Genomic DNA, 25,230 nt, shown 5'->3' with positions numbered 1-25,230 from the left:
TGGCCGCTTGCGGTCACGAGAAGCGAAATTTCGCCTTTTGTGTGAAGTTTTTTTTTTTTATTTACTTTTTCCGCGTTTTGAGTCGCCCCAGCCGATCAATTTTGGAACATTCAACGGGTCACGCAGGGGGCAGGAATGAATCTTGGTGGCCGCTTAGCGGTCACCGGGAGTGATCCAACATGGCCAGCTGAGCTTTCAATGCAAAACAGAGCCAAGCAAGAGCCCTGGGATTCGTAGATGGGGAATGAAGTGATAAAATAAGCTTTACCTGTTTCTTTTGTGTGTTTTTAGTTGAATAAGGTTGGTCATATTGACATTCAGTTATTATGCTATTGAGAGTATAGAGTTATTACTTGTCATTATTGTTATTACTTTGAGTATTACTATATTGTGATTGAAAAAGTTTTAAAATACAGTGGTACCTCGGTACTCGACCATAATCCGTTCTGAGGTGGTGGTCGAGCACCGATTTGTTCGAACACTGAAACCAATTTTCCCATAAGAAATAATGGAAAGTATGTGTGCACAAGTAAATGTGCACAAGCAGTACATGATAAAGATAAATAAAGCATTATAAACCATTTTGTATAATTTACTTACGTTTTGGAGAGTGGTTGATGGCATACAGGAATGGATGTGGAGAGATCGGGAGGGGGGGTTACTCCTTAGAAGGGGAATCCCCTTCCATGTTTACGCTCGGTAACTGCGACGCGAGGTTGGACACTCGTACACCACTTTCATATTTTGCTATAATTTCCTTCTTCAATTCAATAGTGGTCCTCACTGTTTTCTTCTTTGCCTTCCCCTTATCACTGTCTTTCTTTGGAGCCATTATTAAGGGCTAGAGCAACACAAAAAAGTTTAAATCCGGGAAGAAATACTCGAACAAACTGCGTACGTCTTACTCTGCTGGCGGTCTGAATTGAACTGGCGCTTACCCGCTGGCCGAGAAGGGCCGAGCATCGCGTTCGGGTCGGCTCGGCTAGTCGAGAACCGAAAATCTGTTCGAGGTCCGATGCATTTTCTACTTGAATTTTTTGGTCGAGCACCGATTTGGTCGAGTATAGAGGCGGTCGAGTACCGAGGTACCACTGTATGTCATTAATCGAGGGTACGCCTTATAATCCGGTGCGCCTAATATATGGAAAAAGTTTCAAAATATGTAATTAATTGAGGGTGCGCCTTATAGTCCGGTGCACCTTATAGTGTGGAAAATACGGTAATAATAATATCGATAATGTGTTGGAATCCATGGCCAAGAGAAGCTCATTTCTCCCCTTTACAAGGGTTGTTGTCTCAGTTGAGTGGTTGCCCCTAAATCCGGACTGAAGGTGTTTGATTTTATTGTTATCAACATGTCATTGCTAAGCTATTGTGCCACAACTTTTTTCAAAGAATTTTCACAATAAATGAGGGGATGTGACATGGTTAAAGGGATTTGGTTAGAGAGATTCTAGGAATCGAGGTGAGGTCGTTTCAGTAGTGGTTGAATGACAGTGGTGTTAAAAGCTTCTGGTACCTTGCTGGAGGACAGCAACAAACTGATAACATTCAAGAACCTAGAATACAGACCGGGAGGTCATCATTCCCTCTTGCAAGCAGAGTGTAAGAGACAATTATTTGATGCCGATTAATCTTTCTAACAAGATTACAAATCCTAGCTATTTGTAATCTCTGATTGCTTCATTTTAGTATCATTGGAGCCGACGTATCACTGTATCAGAGTAACTAGTGTTATTTGCACTACACTGGTGCCTGGGCCTCTTGCGTGCCAACTCCCTAAGACTAGATTCAATGTCGGGTGCTCTGGCCCTGACTTGTTCTGCTGGGGTTGTTGGTGTTAGTGGTTGTCAACTGTTGTGTGTTACATGATTAAAGTTGATTGTATTTAATTCTCTCTTTATTTTCGCCTTTTGTCAGATCCTTGTCTCTTGGCTTGTCATGTCACATGCTTGTTTTTGTTGTCTTTCAATATTTTGTAGTTTTGTAGTTTGTAACAGTCCAATTTTTGTTTTTGCATCCTGTTTTTGCCTTCCTTTTTTCGCTATTTAAAATGGCTTACTTAACGCAGTCCCTGTCTCAGAGCTGCCCTGCACCTGGGTCCACAATTTTCACAATTACGCTGACATTTGTCACAACCATGCCCTGACAGAATTATGCGACCAACCTAGAACCCAGCACAGCTCACCGACAGTCCTGCCAACCCTGTCCCTCTATGTAACCCACTTTATCTGCTCTTCTCTGTTCCATTCATCATAGCCCTCCTCTACACCCTCTCTGTACCCTTCCTTCACGTCCTACTGACTTCCCAAGATCCCTTACCCTACAATTCTGCCCCCTCACAATTTTCGCAATTCAGACTTTTCCAGCCTTGAAGATTATTCATTCTCCATTAATCCGTCCGAGCAGCCCCGTTCACCTATTCACCCACCTCACTCTGATTAAGATTCAGAATTTTCAAATTTAGAGGATTGTCCCCCATTTGTTAAGCTCCATTCTGATTCTGGTCCTGATTTTGTTTATCCGAGTCCTTTTTCTTTTGACAATTTGATTTTGACACTGATTTTCTTTATACTCGCTTTGCCTTTCCATCTTTGAGACGGATGATTTTAACACAGATTTTGACCATTCTCTGTCCAGCCTTAGCTGTTCTTCGTCACAATTTCCTTTGACCCGTTGATGATTTTCTTCAACAATGTTCTTAGTCGAAGCTTGACCTTCGAGTACTGATAGTCGGTGCGTGACCCCCGAGTTCCCTGATAGTTGATGCACGACCCCCAAGTTCCTTGATAGTCAGCGTCCAATCCCTATCTCAGTCTCAAGTCAGCGGCCGATTCCAAAGTCTCCCGCTAAATGGCGCACGGCCCCCAAGACTCACATCAAGCTGCGGCACGTGACTCCCCAGCCTCCTGTCAGTTCCTCGCCAAGGCGTGGTAGATGCTGTCCCAGCTTCCAGTCAAGGCACAGCAGCCACCGCGCCAGCCTCCAGTCAAAGTGCAGCAGCTGCTTCTGTCTCAGGTCAGTGTCCAGCGGCTGTCGCCTCTGTTTCCCACCGGCGTCCAACGGCTGCTGCCAAGTTGTGGTGTGCACATTCCAAGTCCCCATCAAGATGTGTCAGATGCCAGCCCAGCTTCCAGTCAAGGCGCAGCAGCCACCGGCCCAGCCTCCAGTCAAAGCGCAGTGGCTGGCCCTGGCTCAGCTCATTGTTCAGTGGCTGTCGCCTCTGTCTCCCACCAGCAGCCACCGCCCAGGTCAGTCCCAAGTACCGGTCAAGGCAATGCAGACCCCACCCCAGCTTCCAGTCAAGACGTGGCAGCCACCGCCCCAGCCACCAATCAAAGTTCAGTGCCTGCCCCTGTCTCAGGTCAGTGTTCAGTGTCTTCTCTGTCTCCTGCCAGCAGTCGTCGTCCAGGTCTTCCTTCCTTGTATCAAGGCATGGCATGCTTCGAGAGTCCCCAGTCAAGTCGCGCCGCATGCTTCCCAAGCCCCCGGTTAAGGCGCACATATCACTGTTTTAGTGGACGCTTCCACCTTTTGCCCAGCAGTCTTCGTCCAGGTCTCTAGGTAGCCAGCAGAAGCAGAAACCCTAATCTCCACTCAACTCCCAGTGGCTGACACCTAAGTGTCCAGTCAGCGCCGAGCAGCCAACAACCATGTCTCCAGTCGACGGCCAGCGGCCGACAACCAAGCCTACAGTTGGCATCCAGCAACTGTAGCCTGCAGTCACCATCCAGGGGACGTCACCCAAGCCGCCTGTCAACCTCCAATGGTTGGCATTCAAACCACCTGTCAGCCTTCAGCAGCTGTCGCCTGAGCCGCCTGTCTGCCTTCAGTGACCATCGCTCAAATCGTCTGTTGGCCTGCTGCGGCTGTTGCCCAAACCATTTGTCGGCCTGCAGCAACTGTCGCCTAAGTCACCTGACATCTCCTTGCCAGTCTCCAGCAGCCAACATCACTTGCCAGCCTCCAGCGGTTTATGTCACCTGTCAGTCTCCAGTAGTGTCTGGGTCGCAAAATCACCTGGAGTTGCCTAGTGACTGCCGTCTGACGCTCCAGACACCCTCCAGACTTGCATCGCTAAGCCTGTCTCGTCTGGCGAACTGGACGCACCTCTGACTCTCTGCCGGGCACGTCTTGTATGGCGTCTTGGACCCCCTCTTGACTCTTCTCTCCGAGTGCTGCTCATTGGGCACAGGTGGCATTCTTGGACTATTTTTGCAGGTCGAAAGACTCTCCATGTGAATGATGCAGGTGTTGCAAGTGGTTGAGGTGCACGGAGCCGTGCTTACCTCAGTAGAGCCAAGTAAATACTAAATGTTACGTTTTGGGTGTCGGTAAGTTCTTTTAAGTCTAAATGATGGCACACACACCAAATCAACTTATCAGAGGCTGAGAGAAAAAATCCTTTCTCATTTAAAAAACAAAATGGAGGTCCCCATATTATGCAAGGACTCATTTCAGCACGAGTTTCTAAATGTTCCCATGCATCTGACTCACAAAGCTCTATTAGGAGTTTAATGTTGCTTTGCTGCTATTACTGTGAATGTGGACCCTGATCATGTTACCCACATGAGAATGTACATTTCCCACCCCCATTTACCAATCTGCAAATCATGTGCAGCCCCAACCATGGTTTGTGATATAAACTGACCAAAGATGATCCATTGCACCCCTAGAAGTTAGTAATAATTGTGTCATTTGTGTGCCAAATTAATAGTCTCCTTATCAATGTCTGAACAACAAATATACAAGTTGTACATATGTGGAAATCCAGGGTCTGTCAAACTTTTTTTTTTTTGTAAACAATGACAGTTAATGGAAGTCTCCATCAAAACTGACTCATGTACATGTTTCTTCCTTCTTGTTTAGGTGGTGTACAAGAACAATGACATTCGCCTTGAGTTGTCCCGACTTGCTCGAATTGTTGACCCAAAGATGAAGATCCAGGGTGAGGTGTCCTACAAGTGTGAAAATGTGGCAACCCTGGACCCAATTTCTTTTGAGACTCCTGAAGCCTATATCAGCTTACCCAAGTGGAATACCAAACGGATGGGATCCATCTCTTTTGATTTTCGCACTACAGAACCCAATGGCCTTATTCTCTTCACCCATGGCAAACCACAAGAGCGCAAGGATGCAGCTCGTAGCCAGAAAAACACTAAGGTCAGGCCATCTAATATTAGTAAAAGTTGGGCATGAAGCTAAATTATGTGCTCAAGCAACAAATGCAACAAATGCTTCTAAAAATGCCCTGCAAGACCTGCTTGTGATACTGGAACAGAAAAAGGCCTTCCCTAATCTGTTCCCTCACAGAAACATATTTGCCTTTGTAATCATATTTGTACCTCTTCTTTGAACAATTATGTATGTGTTCTGATGCAGGTTTGCAGAAAAACACATACTGATCAATTTAAAATACGGTTTCTATAATAAGACAAAGACAAATCATTTGTTTATTGACGTCATTGTAAAAATAATGTTTACAGGTGGATTTCTTTGCTGTTGAGCTGCTGGATGGAAGTCTTTACCTGCTGTTGGACATGGGCTCAGGGACCATAAAGGTGAAGGCCACCCAAACAAAGGTCAATGATGGCGCCTGGTATCATGTGGATATCCAGAGAGATGGCCGCTCGGGTCAGTTATTTCAACATAATTGGTCATCTGTTATTTTGGCAAACTCATATGATGTTTTGACTGGGCAATGGAACTGATGGGGTCAAACGCAATCTTTTTCAACATTCTTGTTGTATTCCTGTCTGTGTGTGAAATTATTATTTTTTTAATTTCATTTTTACTATTGTATTACAAAGAGAAATTAAAACATTCCAATCCATCATAGAACTGACTGAATTAAAATAAATCAACACCAGCTTTCATCCAGTTAATGATTAACTGAGTCCATAATCAACTGTTTCCACATAAATGACAAGACATCAGAGCAGAGTTGGAGTATGTGCCTGAAAACAATTGAACAGTGTCCAGTTTGCATCAATTAAGGTTGACATTATTAAAGTATGGGTCACTGCTGACTTTCGTTGTCTATTCACACATTTTACAAGGGAAGATTTTTCTGACGTTAAAAAAAAAAAAATAATAATAATTTTTCAAATTTGAAAAGTGGGGGCGCTTACATCATGGGTTTTACTTTCCGTGGGGGGATTCTGGTCCCCATTAAACGAGAAAAACGAGGGATCACTGTGTGTGTGTATGTGTGTATTTATATATATATATTTATATATATATATATATATATATATATATATATATATATATATATATATATATATATACATATACATATATATATATATATATATATATATAAATATATATATATATAAATATATAAATATATATATATATATATATATATATATATATATATATATATATATAAATATATATATATAAATACACACACACACTACTTAGCAATACATCACAGATCATCAAAATATAATCGACAAAGGCAAACTATAAAAGCCATGTACTTTTGCCTTCTGGTTTGCAAGCTTGAGCTTTGCAGGTAAAAGTTGCAATATATCTAGTGAGTTGTTTTTGTTTTTTTAAGGTGACTAATGCATTATAAAACAAACTGTCATCACCATGATTAATGATGACGTCTATTTCTTACCCATCACAGGTACCATATCTGTAAACAGCAGAAGAACCCCATTCACAGCAAGTGGTGAGAGTGAAATCCTAGACCTGGAAGGTGATATGTACTTGGGTGGTCTTCCCACTGATCGCACCAACCTAATTTTGCCTACTGAGCTGTGGACAGCAATGCTTAACTATGGCTACGTAGGCTGCATCCGTGATCTCTTCATTGATGGTCGAAGCAAAGACATCCGGCAGATTGCTGAAGTGCAAAATGGTGCCGGGATTAAGCCCTCCTGTAGCAAGCAACCCGGGAAACAGTGTGAGAGTTACCCCTGCAAGAACAGAGGTGCCTGCAAAGAAGGCTGGAATAGATTCATCTGCGACTGTACCGGCACTGGTTATTGGTCCCGCACTTGTGAGAGAGGTAAATGGGTGCAACCAGTGCTTTCATCTCTTACAATTTAACAACATAATACCTTGGAAAAATCTCAATTTTTATGCCTGATTGGGCATGGGGTTATCCATTACAGATGATTGTCCTGTATATATATATATATATATATATATATATATATATATATATATATATATATATATATATATATATATATATATATATATATATATATATATATATATATATATATATATATATATATATATATATATATATGTATGTTCTTTTTTTTTTTCCTGTAGTCTAAAAAACACTCCCAATAGGACAATAATGGTGAATATACATTTAAATAAAAAAATATAAAATAAAAATAAAACATAAAAATACTAACAGAGAATTCAGACTCCACTGTCTCCTGTAATCCAGGCATAGCAACCTGTGTCTGAATATTGCATCGTACTGCTCATCTCTGTGGATACTCAATGGCAGGGGTTTTCAAACTTTTTGGAGTCAGGGACCCCTTTTAGAAAGCAAAGTTTTCAATGACCCTCATTGCAAAACATAAAAAAAATAATTTCAGCCAAACATAATTGCCATATTTATTCAGCAACACATTCAATTTGACAACAGGGATATTTGTTATCATTATTGTTATTATTATTTTTCAGCTATACTGAAATTTAGAAAATAAGTGCAAATTGCACACGTCTTGATAACAAACCAGGTGAATTTCCCCCACAAATGTTGCTGCCATTTATTTAGTCAAAACAGCCTTATGAAATAAAATGTTGCCTTAGCTTTGCCTTCATCACTTCATTAGACACAAAACACATTTTGGCAAGTCTCAAAATTATTAAATTTTTAAAAATATATAAAACTGGTTGAATTGATTGCTTTATTGAAAAGTCATGAATACTTTTCATATATATATATATATATATATATATATATATATATATATATATATATATATATATATATATATATATATATATATATATATATATATATATATATATATATATATATATATATGGCTTCTACCTAGGTAGACAGACAGGGAACAGCGAATGAGTGTAACTTTTCTTTACTTTAGTTGTGTACGTAGTATAGCTCTCAGTCATATATATTGTAAAATTATAAAGAAAATTAAATACGCCAAACATAACTCAGATAAGTCCTATATGCAAAAATTATATATCTTACTAAATGTACACAAACTGCATTGATTAAATCAATCATATAACTGAATTACAAATGGTTGATGAAATTTCAATAAACAACGTTAATTAGATGCAAACAAGTATGTTTATCAATGCAAAACAAAACAAAAGGAAATACATAGCACAAACTAATATGCTAACGAGCTAAACACATACAAGGCAACACAATATACCATACTGAAGATAACTAACATTAGCTAGCATTTTATCTCAGTAAAACATTGGAGCTACAAACGACTAATTTTGAGCACATTAGCATAAATGACAACATTCCAACAAAGAAAAGTTAACTCCCAGACACTCGTGGGCCAGATCTCACACAGAGAAGGAACAGCGCATGCATACCAACAGCAACTGCTCCTAAAATGCACTACCAACAGCGGGACTAAGACAAATCCAATCAAGGCACAAATCTGTAACTGTTAAAAAATAAACCAAATCAGTTCCAAAACCCAAAACACCCCGAATAATATACGAACCCCAGCAGCCAGGCCCGAACCTCCAGGGGTACGCAAGCAACACTTTGAGAACCACTGCTCTATGGTATCCATAAAGTTGATAAAAAATAAAAACAAATTAACTTTCCTGAAAGCCACAAATTGTTCCAGATTTCTTTCCATACCAAATAATAGCTGCACTAACATATCACGTTTGAAATCTGACTCTCCATCCTTATGTTGTGGCCTGTAATTATGTTGTCCAAAAATCAAATTTTGCTTTGTAAAAAGACAAAATTATGTGGGTCAATCAGATATAGGTTGTACATATCCTCCTGAATTGCTTTGCAAGACATAATTTAGCGAAATATTGCAATTTTATTATTGCTTGATTACTATTATGATTTTTTTTTCAACAATATTTTTATTGAATTTTTCACATTGATATATAGACAACAATGGGACATGGTCGCCGAGTTACAGTTCTCATTTGAAAAAGAGACATCATATTTGACATCCAACATAACACAAGTAAATTGACAAACAGAAACCAATTTCACAGTACATAAAATCAAATTTAAGAAAAATTAAACAAAAACAAAAAACAAAAGGATCAAAATAAAATTTAGAAATAAATGGCAACACCTCAGAACCTCACAACAGAATCAAGACAATTGTGCACCAAAGAATCATTTCGAGTTTTCAATGTACGTTACATATTGTATGTTTTATGGAAAGGTGGCTAAATATACCGTATTTTTCACCCTATAAGGCGCACCCAAAAGCCTGATTTTTTATTTTTTTTTTTTAAAGTTGACGGTGGGCCTTATAATCCGGTGCACCTTATATATGGATCAAATCATGTGCTGACTGCATAAAATGTAGTTTATGCCGAAAAAATCCAGTTTAAACTGACCTGGCCCGAGGGTATTAAAGCCAACACGACCCTGCGCAATTAATTAACTTGATTTGCAGGCCCAACACAATTTTTTTTTTTTTTTTGGAGGACTTAAGAGTGTGTGGCCCCACACTCATCATGTATGTCGTTTAAATTCCCTGACTTTCGTTTATTCGTAACTTCTTTGTGCTCCATATAGCAACAGCGGGTCAAAAATATATAATGCATGCCGAGGAAAAAACTAAAAAGACAGCGGCTCCAGCCTTCACCCGCGCTTGGCTCCAAACTCATACCGATACAACATGTTTGGTGTTGAAACTTCCCTGACTTTCGTTCATTCCTAACTTCATTGTGCTCCATATCGTAATAGCGGGTCAAAAATATATAATGCACACCGAGAAAAAAATTAAAAAGACAGCGGCGTCAGCCTTCACCCGCGCTTGGCTCCAAACTCATACCGTTGCATGTTTGGTGTTTAAATTTCCCTGACTTTCGTTGATTCCTAACTTCTTTGTACTCCATATCGTAACACCAGGTCGAAAAAATATATTGCATGCGGAGGAAAAAATTAAAAAAACAGCGGCACCAGCCTTGACCCGCACTTGTCTCCAGACTCATACCGTTGCATGTTTGGCGTTTAAATTTCCCTGACTTTTTTTATTTGTAACTTTGTGCTCCGTAACGAAATAGCTGGTCAAAAATATATAATGCATGCGGAGGGGAAAATCAAAAGACGTAGTGTTCACAAGTGCATGGCTTGAGCTGGATCTATTCTGTGTCTCCTGTTTAGAAGGTAAATAGCAATTACCAATAACGCATTCACTGTTTTATCTGATTTTTTTTTAATAACAAATAATTCTTATTTTAATATCCATACAACACTTATATTGTATGAATAAAGTTTATATTCTATTAATACATTTTGATGACTTTCCTGATTGTTTTTAATACATTCCTTTTAGTAAAGCACCATCTAGTGGCTGCATAACGCAACTCTATCTAGTGGATGCATAATGCAACCCCAGCCAGTGCTATGGTTTCAACTCTATGTGCGCCTTATAATCCGGTGCGCCTTATATATGCCGTTTATTAGAAACTTGGCCGTTCATTGATGGTGCGCTTTATAATCTGGAGCGCCTTATAGTGCGGAAAATACGGTAGTTGTAATCTGTTGCATGCAAAAGAAGACATTAGGATTAGTTTGTAAAGTAGTCTTAGTAATGTGCAGTTTTATTAATTTTTTTTTAAACATAAGCAATTACATGTCTTTTTAAACAGACAAGACATACTTCTGGTTATTTTTTTTAAGTCTCATTGTTTATTTTCTAGCTTCTTATTTCTTATCTGAACAATGGCCCATGCTTTAATACATTTGTAATAGTAATACAGTTTTTTGAATAAAATGTAATCCCTAGTTGAATTTCAAAGCAGTATGGTGCTGCCGTTGATCCTGAGGAAAGTCTCTGATAGAGGACCATTGTCGTGAGCCAAATTGCCAAATTTCCGTGAGACAGCCATCTGTTTTATGGTACTGCTTGTGTGTGTGCGTGCGTGTGTGTGTGTGTGTGTGCGTGCGTGCGTGTGTGTGTGTGTGTGTGTGTGTGTGTGTGTGTGTGTGTGTGTGTGTGTGTGTGTGTGTGGAGGGGAGGGGAGGGGGGGGCGCTCATGTCATTTTGACCTTCCCCCACTTCCTGGTCAAAGTCCAGTAACTAAAATGTAAAACTGCCACGAGTAATTCATTTGGGCCACTAGAGAGCACTGTGACTTCAAACTGGCTAACATGTCAATACCTGTCACATGAACGCAAGGCTGCTGACGTCTGCCTGTAAGAAAATTGTGCGTCACCTGAACCACAACTACACTTAGTTCTTTGTTTGTTTATTTATTTATTGCAAATTAATCATAAGAGCAGCGATGACCTCTTCAGCCACCAGCCCTCAAATGCTCTGTTTTAAACAGTGATGGGCAAGTTTCTTAAAAACTGTAACGCATTATTTATTACTTATTACTTTTATTTTATTACTTTTATTTTAAACAATATTACTGCGTTTGAAATGTATTGCACAAGACTACTATTGCATTTGTTTTATATTACTCTCACCAACATAACTGGAAATATGGATTTGCCATTCTAAACGTAGCTCATTACATTTCCCTTGGAAGGTTGGCCTAAAAAGAGAACAAATCATTTGATCTGTATTGTAAACCTTTAAAGACATGACAAGATACTTTTTTTTAAATGTATTTTAATCTCTTTATTACTTAGCTTCACAGCATATTTATGTATTGTTTATGCTTTAGAAAAAAAAATGTTAGTGCATTCCACAATGTCAATGTTAATATCAATGTTAAATGTTAATATTCAAGACAGACGTTTAAAAAATACAGTAGATGCTTTCGAAGGCGTTAACGGTAGCAGCAGTCTTTGTATGTTTCATCTTGATACATATTAACTAGAACTATAAATAGACTATTATTAATAGCATTTGTACAGTGAAAATTAGCGTGAGCTTTACCTTGTCATTATTGCAAGTTGTGACAGGGGGAATCCACTTAAAGTGTCGCACACAAAATGCAACTATTATATTCTTCGTTTATTTATCTCTGACAAACTGAAAGTATGGGTGTATGTCCATTTTGTGTTCTTTGGGGTGTCACGTGACCACAAACAAACTTCAGTATTCTGCACCAGAGGAAAAGCTGTCCCTGGATGCAGCAGCAAGTCCTATTTTGACTTGAAGAGGGTTGCTGCTGTTATCCAAAAACGTTTAGACCACTTTGAAGACAAGAGAATACTATGTTTTGACAGCTTGCTTGAAATGTATATAAGATAGATAGATAGGTAGATAGATAGATACTTTATTCATCCCCGTAGGGAAATTCACATTTCCAGCAGTATCCTCAAGTCGAGATATAAAATATGAGAAATAAAATACACAAAGATACACATAAGTCCAGTACAGAAGTATACTTAAGGTGCTTGTTAACAGTGTAAACAGAATAGTGTGAATCGTTGGAGTCTAGTGCAAGTATAATTAAGTATAATAATAAAACCGGACAGCTGCGTTTGCCAGTTCAAACACTGAGACGTGATGATCAATAAATGAACAAGCCATTTGCAATGCCAAATTCTGGCGATAAGGGAAATCATCAAATAGAACTAGCTTTTTGTTGCATGGCTAAAAAAGTTTTGTGTATTCCATTAAAAAAAAAAAAAAAAAAAATATATATATATATATATATATATATATATATATATATATATATATCTATACACACATATATACAGTATATATGTATTGTGTGAAACTGTGAATATTTTCAGGATGAACTATTGTTTTGTCTCGTTGGCAGGGCTGCTTTTTATTGTAAAAGTTAAAGTAGGTGTAGAAATCTCTATGAGAAATTACTTGGTGGGACTGGGACAAACTAATTATTGTCAAACCCTCAGATATAACACAAGTCAAGTTTTTTTCCTCATTTTCAACCCCCGTATTAGGGGAGGTGTCAACTTATAACCACATTACTCGAAAGTCTTAAAATGTTTATATACAGTATATCTCTAATTTGATATATAGCATGCATCCTCAAACAGAGAGGATCATAAACTCGGAGGTTCAGGGATGATTATGATGTCTCCAGCTAGTTCTTTTAGAGTGGCAATGTATGGATGTATATGCTCTGGTTAGAGAACATGGACAGTTGTTCCATTCAGCACGTTTAATAATTGTGGTCTGCAATAATACAGATAAAGAATAACAAATATTAAGATACATACATACATACACAACTTAATTCACTACACAGCAAATAGCATACAGCACAACACTCTAAACCTCTCAACTTGTGGCATTCAGTGCTAATCAAATACAAATAAAAGATTCATCATCTAGACCAGGGGTCGGCAACCCAAAATGTTTAAAGAGCCATATTGGACCAAAAAAAAAAAAAAAACCAAATATGTCTGGAGCCGCAAAAAAATAAAAGCCTTGTAATGAAGGCAACACATGCTGTATGTATCTATAATAGCTATATTAGCCTACTATCAAAATGATTGTTAACTACGAATACATAATGAGGCTTCATGATTAAATGTTTATTTTTCCTGCAGTGCATCCTGACACACCACATGACTACTCTATTGTGCGATTCCGCCTCAAGTTTAACTAAATTACAATATTAATAAATTATGTTTCATTGCTTTGATTAAATTAAATATAGCGGATTTTAGAAGATTTTATTCATGAGGATTCGAAAAAACAAAATGGAACGTGCATAACGTGGCCCTTATCTGGGCAATAGAGTGCAATAAAATGTAGCCTGCATCTATAAAAATAAAACATCAGCCACATACCTGCATAAACGCGCAGTCTGTTCAATATCGATCACATCACTGGCAGTTGAGTATGCTGGCGCTGAATTAATGTCCTTGATTTGTTGATCGGTGTTGCCTGCCATTTTAATCGTTCTTTCCTTCACTGTCTTGGCGGAGAGAGGCGTGTCTTTTTTTTTTTTTTGTATTATCCCGGTTTTGTTTATGAAGTCCTTAAATTGGTGTTCTGATATGTTAATGAATGACTCCATGTAGTCACCAACTGTAAACGGTTTGCCACGTTTTATTATCTCTCGGGTTGCAACGAAACTTGCAGCAGTCGTGGAGTTGGAGATGCAATCCACGTCTTAAATATATTTTTGCGTTCCTCTAATTTCTGCAGATGTAATGCAATAGAACTTTTTCTCTCATTGCCAACTGGGTACTCGACTGTAAATGTAGAACGCTTTCCCTGAAAATGTCGTTCCACATTGCTATTTTTGTTATTTGACAACTTCTCGCTACAGAGCAAGCATTCAGGCAATCCTTCTGCATTGGCAACAAATGCAAATGATCAAGAAATATTGAACCGACTGTTCTCCTCAGTTATTTTTCTCTTTTCTCCTGTGGGATCCATAGCTCATGGCCGCCGGTTTGTTTACAACGGCCACTTGCCTAGCATCCCGCCCTGCTAACGTAAACGCGTGTCTCAGGCCTATGACGTAATTCTTCGTTGACAGAAATGTTGAAATGTAATATTTATTTTACACATTTTTACAGCATTGGAAAATGTTAAGAATGTTTTTGTCATGTTTGTCCCCCTACAGAAACCACATTAAAATGAAAAAAATATTTTTCTCCCCTATCTTTTTCCATTTTCAAACATTTTTGAAAAAGCTCCAGGGAGCCACTAGGACACCGCTAAAGAGCCGCATGCGACTCGAGAGCCGCGGGTTGCCAACCCCTGATCTAGACAAAACATTGCTAGCATAATTAGCTTGCCAGTCGAGAGAACAACAACTTAAATGCATGTGATGTCACACACAAACATACAGCTGCTGTACAACGTTTAACAAACATTAATGTATTGGGGAATAAACTCACCTTTAGACACACAAACACAAACGGCTAAAACATGGATTGTGAGCAACTTTGGCGATTTATGTCATGGAACTACAGTAGACCCCCAGGTTACGGCGTCCCTGGCTTACGTTTTTTTCACGTTACCATGTGGAATACTGAGTTTTTCGTCCCCTCTTTAAGGCATTTATGCCCCTTTACGATTAACATCAACAACGGTCATGACCTGTGGGGTTGCTTGTGTTTGTTTTGCCTCCCTCTTGAGGCGTTGTTAGGTAATTGTTCTTATTTTCTGTATATATTATACATTATTATATATTTTACGATCCCAACTGCGGAACGGATTAATCTCGTAAACTGGGGGCCCACTGTACTGTGAACACATTCACATTAGACTGGAGCTGCGTTTACGGAATGCTCACAGAGTAGGATATTAGATTAATAAAACTCAAAAAAGACCTCATATGAAACTACTAGTTAAATAATGTGGGCTTTCTAACACATACGTTTTAGAGCGTTTGCACAGAACTTCATAAAAATGCACTTTCGACAAGCGCCGCCTCATTGCCTCTTTGTTGTCAACAACGAGGCTGCATGGATCATTTTTCTGGTGGACTTTGACGCATTATGAAAAGCAAAACAAGCTTGACTTGTCTTTTTCAGCCCTTGCATGTGTGGTTGAACAAGACAGCATGGATGTTGGCCGGTAGGGGAGAAACAGCGGAGGGCAACCTTCCACACTCTGATCTCACAACAGTTGTTACTTGGGTAAAGATCATCCCAAGTAAGATGATCAGGAAATCATCTCTGAAGACCTTCATTTCAAACAAATTTGATGGGTTAAATGGGAGGAGCTATTTGGTTTTTATGATAATGATGATGACTTTTAGGGCTTTCTGACAAATTAATATTCAGCTGTGCCGAAAAAATAAAGCGAATGATTTTATTGTTGCGACATTAGTTTCAGCAATGGTGTCTACGCACACGCATACATTGCCTCCCACTTGTTTTGTTTCCGCATCACCCCCTCTCCCGCATAACAGCAACAGTATGTTATTTAATATACAATGAAGGAATGTGCCTAAAAGTAGCATAATTTCGTAATTGTAATAACACACACCATATGTTATAAATGAACGGCCACAATCTATGTAACCACTAAAGTCATGGATAGACTTATTATCGCCTTTTTGTCAAATCCACCCAACTTGAAGTAAAAAAGGGGGAGTTGACATATAAACAAGGTCGACTTGAAATATGGGACCTCAAACTGTTTCTTCTTTGTGCATCTCCTGATTGAAAGGTTTTCTACATGCTGAGAATAATCAAGTGCGTTTAGATGTATTTTTAGCTAGCATGCTAGTAAGGGGCTCTTCTATGCCCGTGTTACAGCAATGACTTTTAGAGTGGTATCATTGATATGAACTCATACCGGTCTGTCGGAGGTAGAGGCACACAGTCAGTTGTTGGGTTTAAAGTGGGCTCGATACCCCACAAATGACCCAAGGAGAGGTGTAAATAATAACTCAGGAGTCAGAGATTTAGTTTTACCACTGCAGTGGGGAGAGCTCCAAGGAGAGCGTGACCGTGTGTCAGCCTCATTCCAAAGTCTCTCTCCGAGCTCTCGGGCTGCAGTCTTTTATTTAAAAGTTGTTGCTGAGTCGTGGTGGGTCTCATGATTCAATCTGTGGCATCACATGGCTATTGTGCAAATGGCAGGCTTCACTCGCCCTTTGAACATTGTTGACAACTCACACATCCCAATGTCTATGCATAGACACTAGGGAGCCGGCACGGCTACTGGAGCAGCTGGAGCACATGAAACAATGCCGCTTCATCAGTGCAACAGCCAGTTTATGATTAACTTATCTTACATCAGTGCTGCTTGGCACAATATGCACAGGGACAGGAGGTGTGGGATTAAGGGAAGAAGAGAGGAAGCAACAGTGTCCATCTAAAGCAGGTTGCAAAATAATGAATGCAACAACATTGTTTTTCTTCGCCTCGGCTAGTCCACACCATTCTTAGTCCGGGCCACAGCATTATTAGCACTGGCATATGTGACCCAGTGAATGGGGTCTTGTGATGCCACAGACTCAAGCCAATATGTTTTGGATTTTAGATTCTTCAAAGTGACTACCTTTTACCAAACACTCAAGGACTATCTGCATCATTGCCCATCTAAAGTTATATCACACTTACTGTGGTACAAGGTGATATTAAGTAGCACAATTACCACCTGCTTCATAAGCAAAACAGTCATTTTATTGAAATTATCACACGACTGATAGTTTTATCTTTGTCTGATGCACCTCTTTTCTGTTGGAACATCAGGAGCATTTTAATTTTAAGGCATTTCCAAACTATTGACCATCACTTTATATGTGTATGCAATTGAGTGAAATAGTTCTTTGGAGTCAGTTATTGCAGGCAAGCAAATGTGATGAGCCCTTCTGTTAACCTGTAAAGTAACTTATTGAACACATCTGTCAAACTGTCTTTCAGAGGCATCCATCCTTTCCTATGATGGGAGCATGTATATGAAAGTAGTGATGCCAACCGTCATGCACACTGAGGCAGAGGATGTCTCTTTACGTTTTCGCTCGCAGAGGGCTTATGGCCTCCTTATGTCCACCACCTCCCGAGAATCGGCCGACACGCTCAGGCTCGAATTGGATGGAGGCCGCGTCAAACTGACCGTCAATCTAGGTAACATAGGCACCCCTCTTCATCTGTGTTAATACCTCCAGTCTCCTCATGGGATGGTTTGCCACTGAGTGCTAATATTTCCTTTTCACCATCTCAATTGTTTGTCCATGTTTCCTCATCTGACACATACTTGAATCCCTCAATGTTAGCTAAGTGTCATCATTCAGACCAGCATTAGCTTTGCATGAATGTCAGTAAAGTGCTTGCAATCAGAACCTTATCAAAGCTTTTCCATTACTGCAGCTACAGCGGAACCTTAAGGGTTGACCATGATCCATTTCAAGGCACTGGTCAACCCCATTGTTTAGTGAGATTTGTAAAAAAATAAAAGAAAAAAATGGGTTAATATTTATAATGCACATGCAGCTCACACATCTCATGATTGAATTGTTAACTGTCTTATAAATAGAGATGCACATAAGTGATACGCAGGTACGCCTGCGAGACAAAAATCTGATGCATAATGCCTTAATGTGCACATTTGCGTACCTACTTTCATCCATAACAAATGATGATTGCTAACAAACAAGCTGCTCATGAAAGATGTAATTCGCCCTCACGTCTCTGTATATAATCTTACAAACAATTTGTAGCGCATGCACAAGATAAAAACAAAACAAAAAGTGGCATACAGAATGTTAACAATTGATTTTACTTCTAACTCCAAAGCATTATCATCTGAACGGTGATCTTTGCTATACTGTATAACCAAACTTATAAACAATAGCACGGTAAGAACGGGTTGCAAAAACACGTTAAAATCTCATTTGCGGCACAAAAAAAAGCATTTATTTTGTGAGGACTCTCCTAACTTAGGTTATACATGCGTACATAGGAAGATCCACGCTCACTGGCCAAACAGATTGTGAGGTACAGCTCAAATTTCATTGAACGCGTACATCTTGACAGATAACCAAGCCAGTTGAGAAGCAATGGCTATTCACCCTCTTGCTAGGTGGCGAGACTAACTACAGGCCTTGGACTATTTTAACTGGATCCCGAAAAACTTTGCAAACCATAACTGACGGATTTATAATTTTTTTCGAGGACACAAGCTGGCCGCAAACACTACTAATGTGGGAACGACACTAAGAAGAACGTTGAGGAAGACTTTTTAATGAAAGAAAGGATGCGTATCAAATACTGGTACTCATTTGAGTAACCCACAAAGAAAAATTATGTACACCCATGCTTATGAACACAACAAGACGTAAAATGAGAAAATAACGCATTAATGTTTATTAAGAAGTACTGACACATATACTAATACTGAATTTGTATGACTACGAAAGTCAAATGTCTAATTGCATTTTCCTGACTATAAGATGTACCGGTACATAAGCCGCAGCAGCAAAAAGTGAGCAGAAAAACAACTTTTATCACGTACATGCCACACTAGACTAAATGCCGCAGGATGGATGTTTCCAACATGACATTGCAGAGTTAAATAGCAGTTCAAACTCGAAATCAAATACTTCCATAGCATCTTCTTCTGTCGCCCTTTGTTTAATTGATCATTTTAGTGTACACATACACACATTGCACATAAATCATATATTCAATCATAAATATATTAATACAATCATATAGACTGTATACTGTATATCAAATTTACACATCACAAACTTTTATAGATCTTATTTTTGACATTTTTAAAATATTTTTAGTGTTTTAATTTTATTAAAACTTAATTACATATAATACAATTGAATTTAATATTTAACTAATTATTAATATTACATAATTTACTATTCTATGATACTATATTTAATATTTAATATCACGCATGGCGGCGTGAGGAGGTGCGGGACGTGGGAAAGGTGGAACCAAAAAATGCAGGGCTAAGAGCGATGACGCTCAAATGATCCTGGTTTAATATCAAACAGAGGCTGGGAGAGAAGGAACCAAAAAATACAAAGTACAACCAAAACGCTAAACACAAACTCAAACTTACTGGGGGCTACAAGGAACAGGAGGCAACATGGGAAGGACGAGTATCAGTGCAGCATGACGGCAAGACAGCAGGGGGAAGACGTACAATGACCCGACAACTAGCTGAACAATTCTATGGCTTATATAGACACGACTCTAGTCACAACAACGAGGAACAACTGGAGGAGAATGCGATGCAGGGGAAGCTGATAGGCTGTCAGACGGGGCAGGAACACGCGGACAAAAGGTGGACAGGATCACGCTAATGAGAGGGGCAGACGCGAGGAAGATAAGATCTGAAAGGCAAAACAAAGCCAAAAACCCACAACTAAACTCTCCACGGAAAAACCCTGTACTTTTTCAATTGTGTTAAGCTATACAGTCACAACATTTCATTCCAGTTCACTGTTTGGAAAAGATGTGTCAAAATTATACCCATCATCATCAAATCTTTGACCTTTTGAGGAAGTCACAGTACTAAAAGCACACAAACAAATTTAAAGATACTTGTGTGGGACACTGCTTTGAAGTCAAATTTTCACCTTCCCAAAAAAAGTACTGAGACTTTCCAAGAGTTGACTTCCACAAAGTATGTTCACCTATTCACAGGTTACCAAAATCTTTATTTGCTTTCACATTATTCTGTTGTGTGCAAAATCTTGTGTCTCATCTTTCTCAATTGACATATGTCATCTGCTAACTATGGTGTGTGAAAGTTTTAGTTGTATATGTAGCTGCCATTTTCCATTATGCTTTGTCAAAAGATGGTATTCACCCCTTCAAAGGCCTTAAGCCTGCGGCCCGTCAGGCGAACAGCCCGATAACAGAGCTCAGCAAAACCTACAGCTGGCTGCGACCCCAAGCCTTTAACTTTTGTGAAACCACTCAAATTGCAGGAGCCACACTATGACTACTTAAAACCCTATGTTCCAACTATAAATCATCAGAGATGTTGAGTGCTCTTCCAAGCCATGTTCATACATTTACAATTACTTATTTTTGATGCCTAGTTGCATTGCATACAATCATACACACAAGCAGACACACACAACACATGTACTCTCTCTCTCTCTCTCTCTCTCGCTCTCGCTCTCTCTCTCTCTCTCTCTCTCTCTATATATATATATATATATATATATATATATATATATATATATATATATATATATATATATATAAGCATATTGTAGCATTACATATACAGTATGATGGTGGGGGTTCTGTGCCTCTGCATGGTGCTGGTGCTGACTGGATCGTGGCTGTTCGCTCCCACTTTTCTGTTGCGGTTGACGGCACATGAAACAATCAGCCAAATGGTGACCAACCCTTCATGTCCTAAGAAAATTCAGACCATTGACAAACCTTTAATCTTGAAACTCATACCGTTATATTGACTTACAAATTGAATTCATTATAAAATTGATATAAGTCCACTTCAAGTTCAATTGTTAGGGTTGGAAATCAAATGCAGCTGGTACCATAAGTGGCCATTTTACAGTTAATGTTGTCCTTCCTTAAGTAACACTTATAAAGTGTGGTTATCAGTAGATTTGATAATAAACCATTGTTAAAAAAACACAGAAATGGCATGGCTTTCTTTAAATTGTGACTTTGTCTAAAAAAACAAACCAAAAAAACAACACATGATATTTAACTATGGAAGAAATAAAATGGCTGTCTTTCACCATGTGTACGTCCCCGGAAGGGTGGAACTTTTGTTTTTGGATGTCTGCAGCTGTAACCTTGAAGGATGCAATTTCATCTGTCATTTATTCTTCCCCATCTAGACTGTATCAGGATAAACTGTAACTCGAGTAAGTTACCACTCAAGTTTCATTTTGCTTTCTATGTTGATGATGTGTTGATGGAATATATGCCAAATAATTTATCTGTGTTTGTTGAGCCACCTCCAACTTGTTCTTAAAGGAGATGTATTTTGCAGTTATTAACCACAATTCAAACTGCTCTAAGGTATCGTTACATCATGTCTTTGACTTGCTTTTGTCAAAAATCAAGAATGGCAGTAGACTTAATACTGCCTATTATTTTGCCTCACTGAAATATTGAGAGGCTGGTATCCCTTTAAAATAAGCTACTGCCCTCTCTGGCTGATCTAATAGATGTACTGAAAGGCAGGACTACTAATGGCAGAACCTAGGGGGTTGGCTACTTGTTGATCCCAGAGTCTAAAAAAGTAAGGCCGATTGTATTTTTGCTCCAACAATTTAGTAAAACCATTACATTAAGCACGTAAATTGATTCATTAAAAAATAATTATGTCATGTCATGTGATGAAATCATCAGAAAACACAAATACAGTGGGCCCCTGGTTTACGGGATTAATCTGTTCCACAGTTTGGATCGTAATGTGAATTCTTTGTTTGGCGGGCAATCCAAACCTATGTTAATCAGTTAATACGCATAAAACCCCAGATAAAAACATAAAAACTGTATATACATATTAAAAATTGGTATCAAAATAGTATAGTGAGTGCTACTTATATATCATATACATGTATACAATTAAACAACATCATAAATAAAAAATATAGGAATTATTTACCTTTGAGGGATGTGATTAGCTTGTTGTGGCCATATTCCATAGTGAGAGTAGCCTAGGCTAGGCTATCTTATCCTTCTTCATATTACTTAATTATCTCCAGCTTTGTTTCCATATAAATCATCTTCTTACTTCTCTCTTTACCATCACTAGCAATCTTGGGACCCATGGCTAACCAATTCAAGTTTGAATTAAGCACTAAAATGCACTATAAATACATTTTTGTAAGCACGCACAGGAGAACAAAGCTTTAACATTCCGCCATTTTGGAACGAGTGACACCGACCAATAGCAGACCAGTATTTTAGTGCCTCCGGGACGCTGACCAATTGTAGACCGGTATCTTAGGGAGTCGTGATGCTAACCAATAGAAAACCAGCATTGCAGTGAGGAAAACAGTGATGCGTGTATAGACATATGAGCGCGGTGTTACTCGCAGTCACGCATGACCACCATGCTTGAGGTGTCATAAGGTGAAAAAATGGTGTAAAGTGGGGACAAAAAAATGTCGCGGCCCTCATCGTGAGGTGAAAAAAACGTAAGGCAGGGACATCGTAAACTGGGGTTCACTGTACATTGATTTCACATATCAGCAAAATTCAGTGAAAAGCTCAAAAGATTTACCTGAGTGTATGATTTCACATTTGAGACTCCTGTAAAGAGTTTATGTTCATAAGTCCCTTTTAAAGCAGTGTGGAAAATGAGATGTGAAAGATTTTTTCTTTTCAAGTATATTCAACAGAAATTTGTTAAATCATTTTATCATTTTAAATGACAAATTTGATCAAAAGTTTGCATAAATGCTTTTGCCTAAGGCTGCCCTAGTCAAGAAGTAAATGTTCAAAGATTCACAAAAACATCGAGTAAATGCAAAATTCACTGGAAAATGTGAATACAGGCTGAAGAAAATTTGGAATTCGGAAGTTAACTTTATACAGCAATTATGACAGTGTAGACATTGTTTTATAAATAAATAAACAGGTTGGTAGAGCAGCGGTTAGGACGTCCGCCTCACAGTTCAGGGACCCGAATTCAAAGCTGGCTCTTGTGTGGAGTTTGCATGATCTCCCCGAGCCCACATGGGTTTTCTCTAGGCACTGCAGTTGCCACCCACACTCCAAAAACATGCATGGCAGGGGTATTGGAGATACTAAATTGTCCTAAGGTGTGACTGTGTGTGTGGATGGTTGCTTGTCTCTGTGCCCTGCGATTGACTGGCAACCAGTTCAGGGTGTCCCCGCCTATGCCCGAAGTCAGCTGGGATAGGCAGCAGCAAGCCTGCAACCCTGGTGAGAATAAGCGGCACTAGAAAATTGATGGATAAATAAATAAATGAAGAATGCTAGGATAGCCATGATAGGAATGTAGTCATTTAATTAAACCAAATGTTTGAGAAGCATCACCACAGATGATTTTTTTGTCCAGTGTGTATCACTGTTTGAACCAAACCTTTGGTTCCCAAACAAGTAGTCTAAAAGAGTTTTTCAAGGCATCTTTTGCGCCTATTAAAACACCAAATAGTGGGAAACCAAAGGATTGGTTTGAGGGTCAGGATGTCTTTAACTTTGTGATTGTTCTCAGGCAAAGGACCGGAGACGCTTTATGCTGGGCAAAAGCTCAATGATAATGAATGGCATACAGTACGTGTGGTGCGTCGTGGCAAATCCTACAAGCTAATCGTTGACGATGATGTAGCAGAAGGTACTTATCTGCACATAAAACTGGGCTTATGTTGTTCTTACCTTGTCACATCACATGTTGCCCCTAGTAGCACGGATACAATTTTGCTTTACAGAAAATTGCTCATGTGTTATAAGGAATGACAGCTTGCATCCCTCTAATATTCTTAATGAATTTTCTCCTTAAATCAGCCCCTTTGTGTTAGTGTCAGACAGTGTTCTCTTTTGTTTTTGTTTTTGTCTTTCTTTTCAACCCATCCCCTGCACCCTCCCCATCTTCAGGCCAAATGGTGGGTGACCACACACGTCTGGAATTCCACAACATTGAAACAGGCGTCATGACAGAGCGCAGATTTGTTTCAAGCATTCCATCCAGCTTTATTGGCCATCTGCAGAGCCTCAGGTATAAACATTTACAGAAAACAGTTCATTTTTGGATACAGGTTGAAAAACTATGGCTCCTCTTTGGACTCTCACAACAAGATGTACAGCAAAACAACCCACCTGTGCTTGAAGTCTACTTTCCACTTCAGGTGGAGATTTGTCCAAATTTTCAAAATTCACATTACAGGGAAATAATATGGAACAAAAAATATGTTCTAGGGTGATTGCTGATCTCTTTTTTGTTCAGATATTGAAAACATAATTAATGTAACAAGTGGAAATTCATAATATAAATTTGATCTATTCCAAAACATTTATTAATTGCAGAGGCACTCCGTGCATTCACTATTAGACCATCAGTGATGTCCTACTCGAATAATTACCCCTCATATCATCATTTATGACACCATGGCTGGAGAAATCATATATAGAAGCACACATACACATTACTGGGTGTTGCATCACTTTAACCATGGACAACACAGGCTATTTTCCATATCATTTAAACAACATCATCACCAGTTTTAATAGGACTTGTTTCTCGTAACAAAAAACAAGTCCCCATAAACCACACCCAAAACACTGATTTCAACACAAAATCCAAAATAAATGTTTTATTTTTCCTGGAAAAAAACCGCGAAGTACTGAGACCGAGATATATATATATATATATATATATATATATATATATATATATATATATATATATATATATATATATATATATATATATACAGTGGTACCTCGGTACTCGACCATAATCCGTTCTGAGGTGGTGGTCGAGCACCGATTTGTTCGAACACCGAAACCAATTTTCCCTTAAGAAATAATGGAAAGTATGTGTGCACAAGTAAATGTGCATAAGCAGTACATGATAAAGATAAATAAAGCATTATAAACCATTTTGTATAATTTACTTACGTTTTGGAGAGTGGTTGATGGCATAAAGGAATGGATGTGGAGAGATCGGGAGGGGGGGGGGGGGGGGGGGGGGGGGGGTTACTCCTTGGAAGGGG

General features: G+C 38.9%; 1 protein-coding gene across 1 annotated transcript in view; it reads left to right on the top strand.

Moving 5' to 3' along the window:
• nrxn3a (neurexin 3a) overlaps positions 1 to 25,230 on the top strand; it is a 173,881-nt gene that overhangs the window by 93,917 nt on the left and 54,734 nt on the right. The window contains exons 6-12 of the mRNA XM_088433261.1: positions 4,870 to 5,163; positions 5,487 to 5,634; positions 6,644 to 7,027; positions 17,456 to 17,659; positions 21,379 to 21,405; positions 23,733 to 23,852; positions 24,113 to 24,233. Of these exons, the coding sequence (XP_088289387.1) occupies positions 4,870 to 5,163; positions 5,487 to 5,634; positions 6,644 to 7,027; positions 17,456 to 17,659; positions 21,379 to 21,405; positions 23,733 to 23,852; positions 24,113 to 24,233 (1,298 nt within the window). The remainder of the gene's footprint in view (positions 1 to 4,869; positions 5,164 to 5,486; positions 5,635 to 6,643; positions 7,028 to 17,455; positions 17,660 to 21,378; positions 21,406 to 23,732; positions 23,853 to 24,112; positions 24,234 to 25,230) is intronic.

This window comes from Hippichthys cyanospilos, chromosome 14 (genome assembly GCF_059441005.1).
Source record: "Hippichthys cyanospilos isolate Australia breed blue-spotted pipefish chromosome 14, RoL_Hcya_1.0, whole genome shotgun sequence".
Classification (NCBI taxonomy): domain Eukaryota; kingdom Metazoa; phylum Chordata; class Actinopteri; order Syngnathiformes; family Syngnathidae; genus Hippichthys; species Hippichthys cyanospilos.
This window is presented reverse-complemented; position numbering and strand designations above follow the sequence as displayed.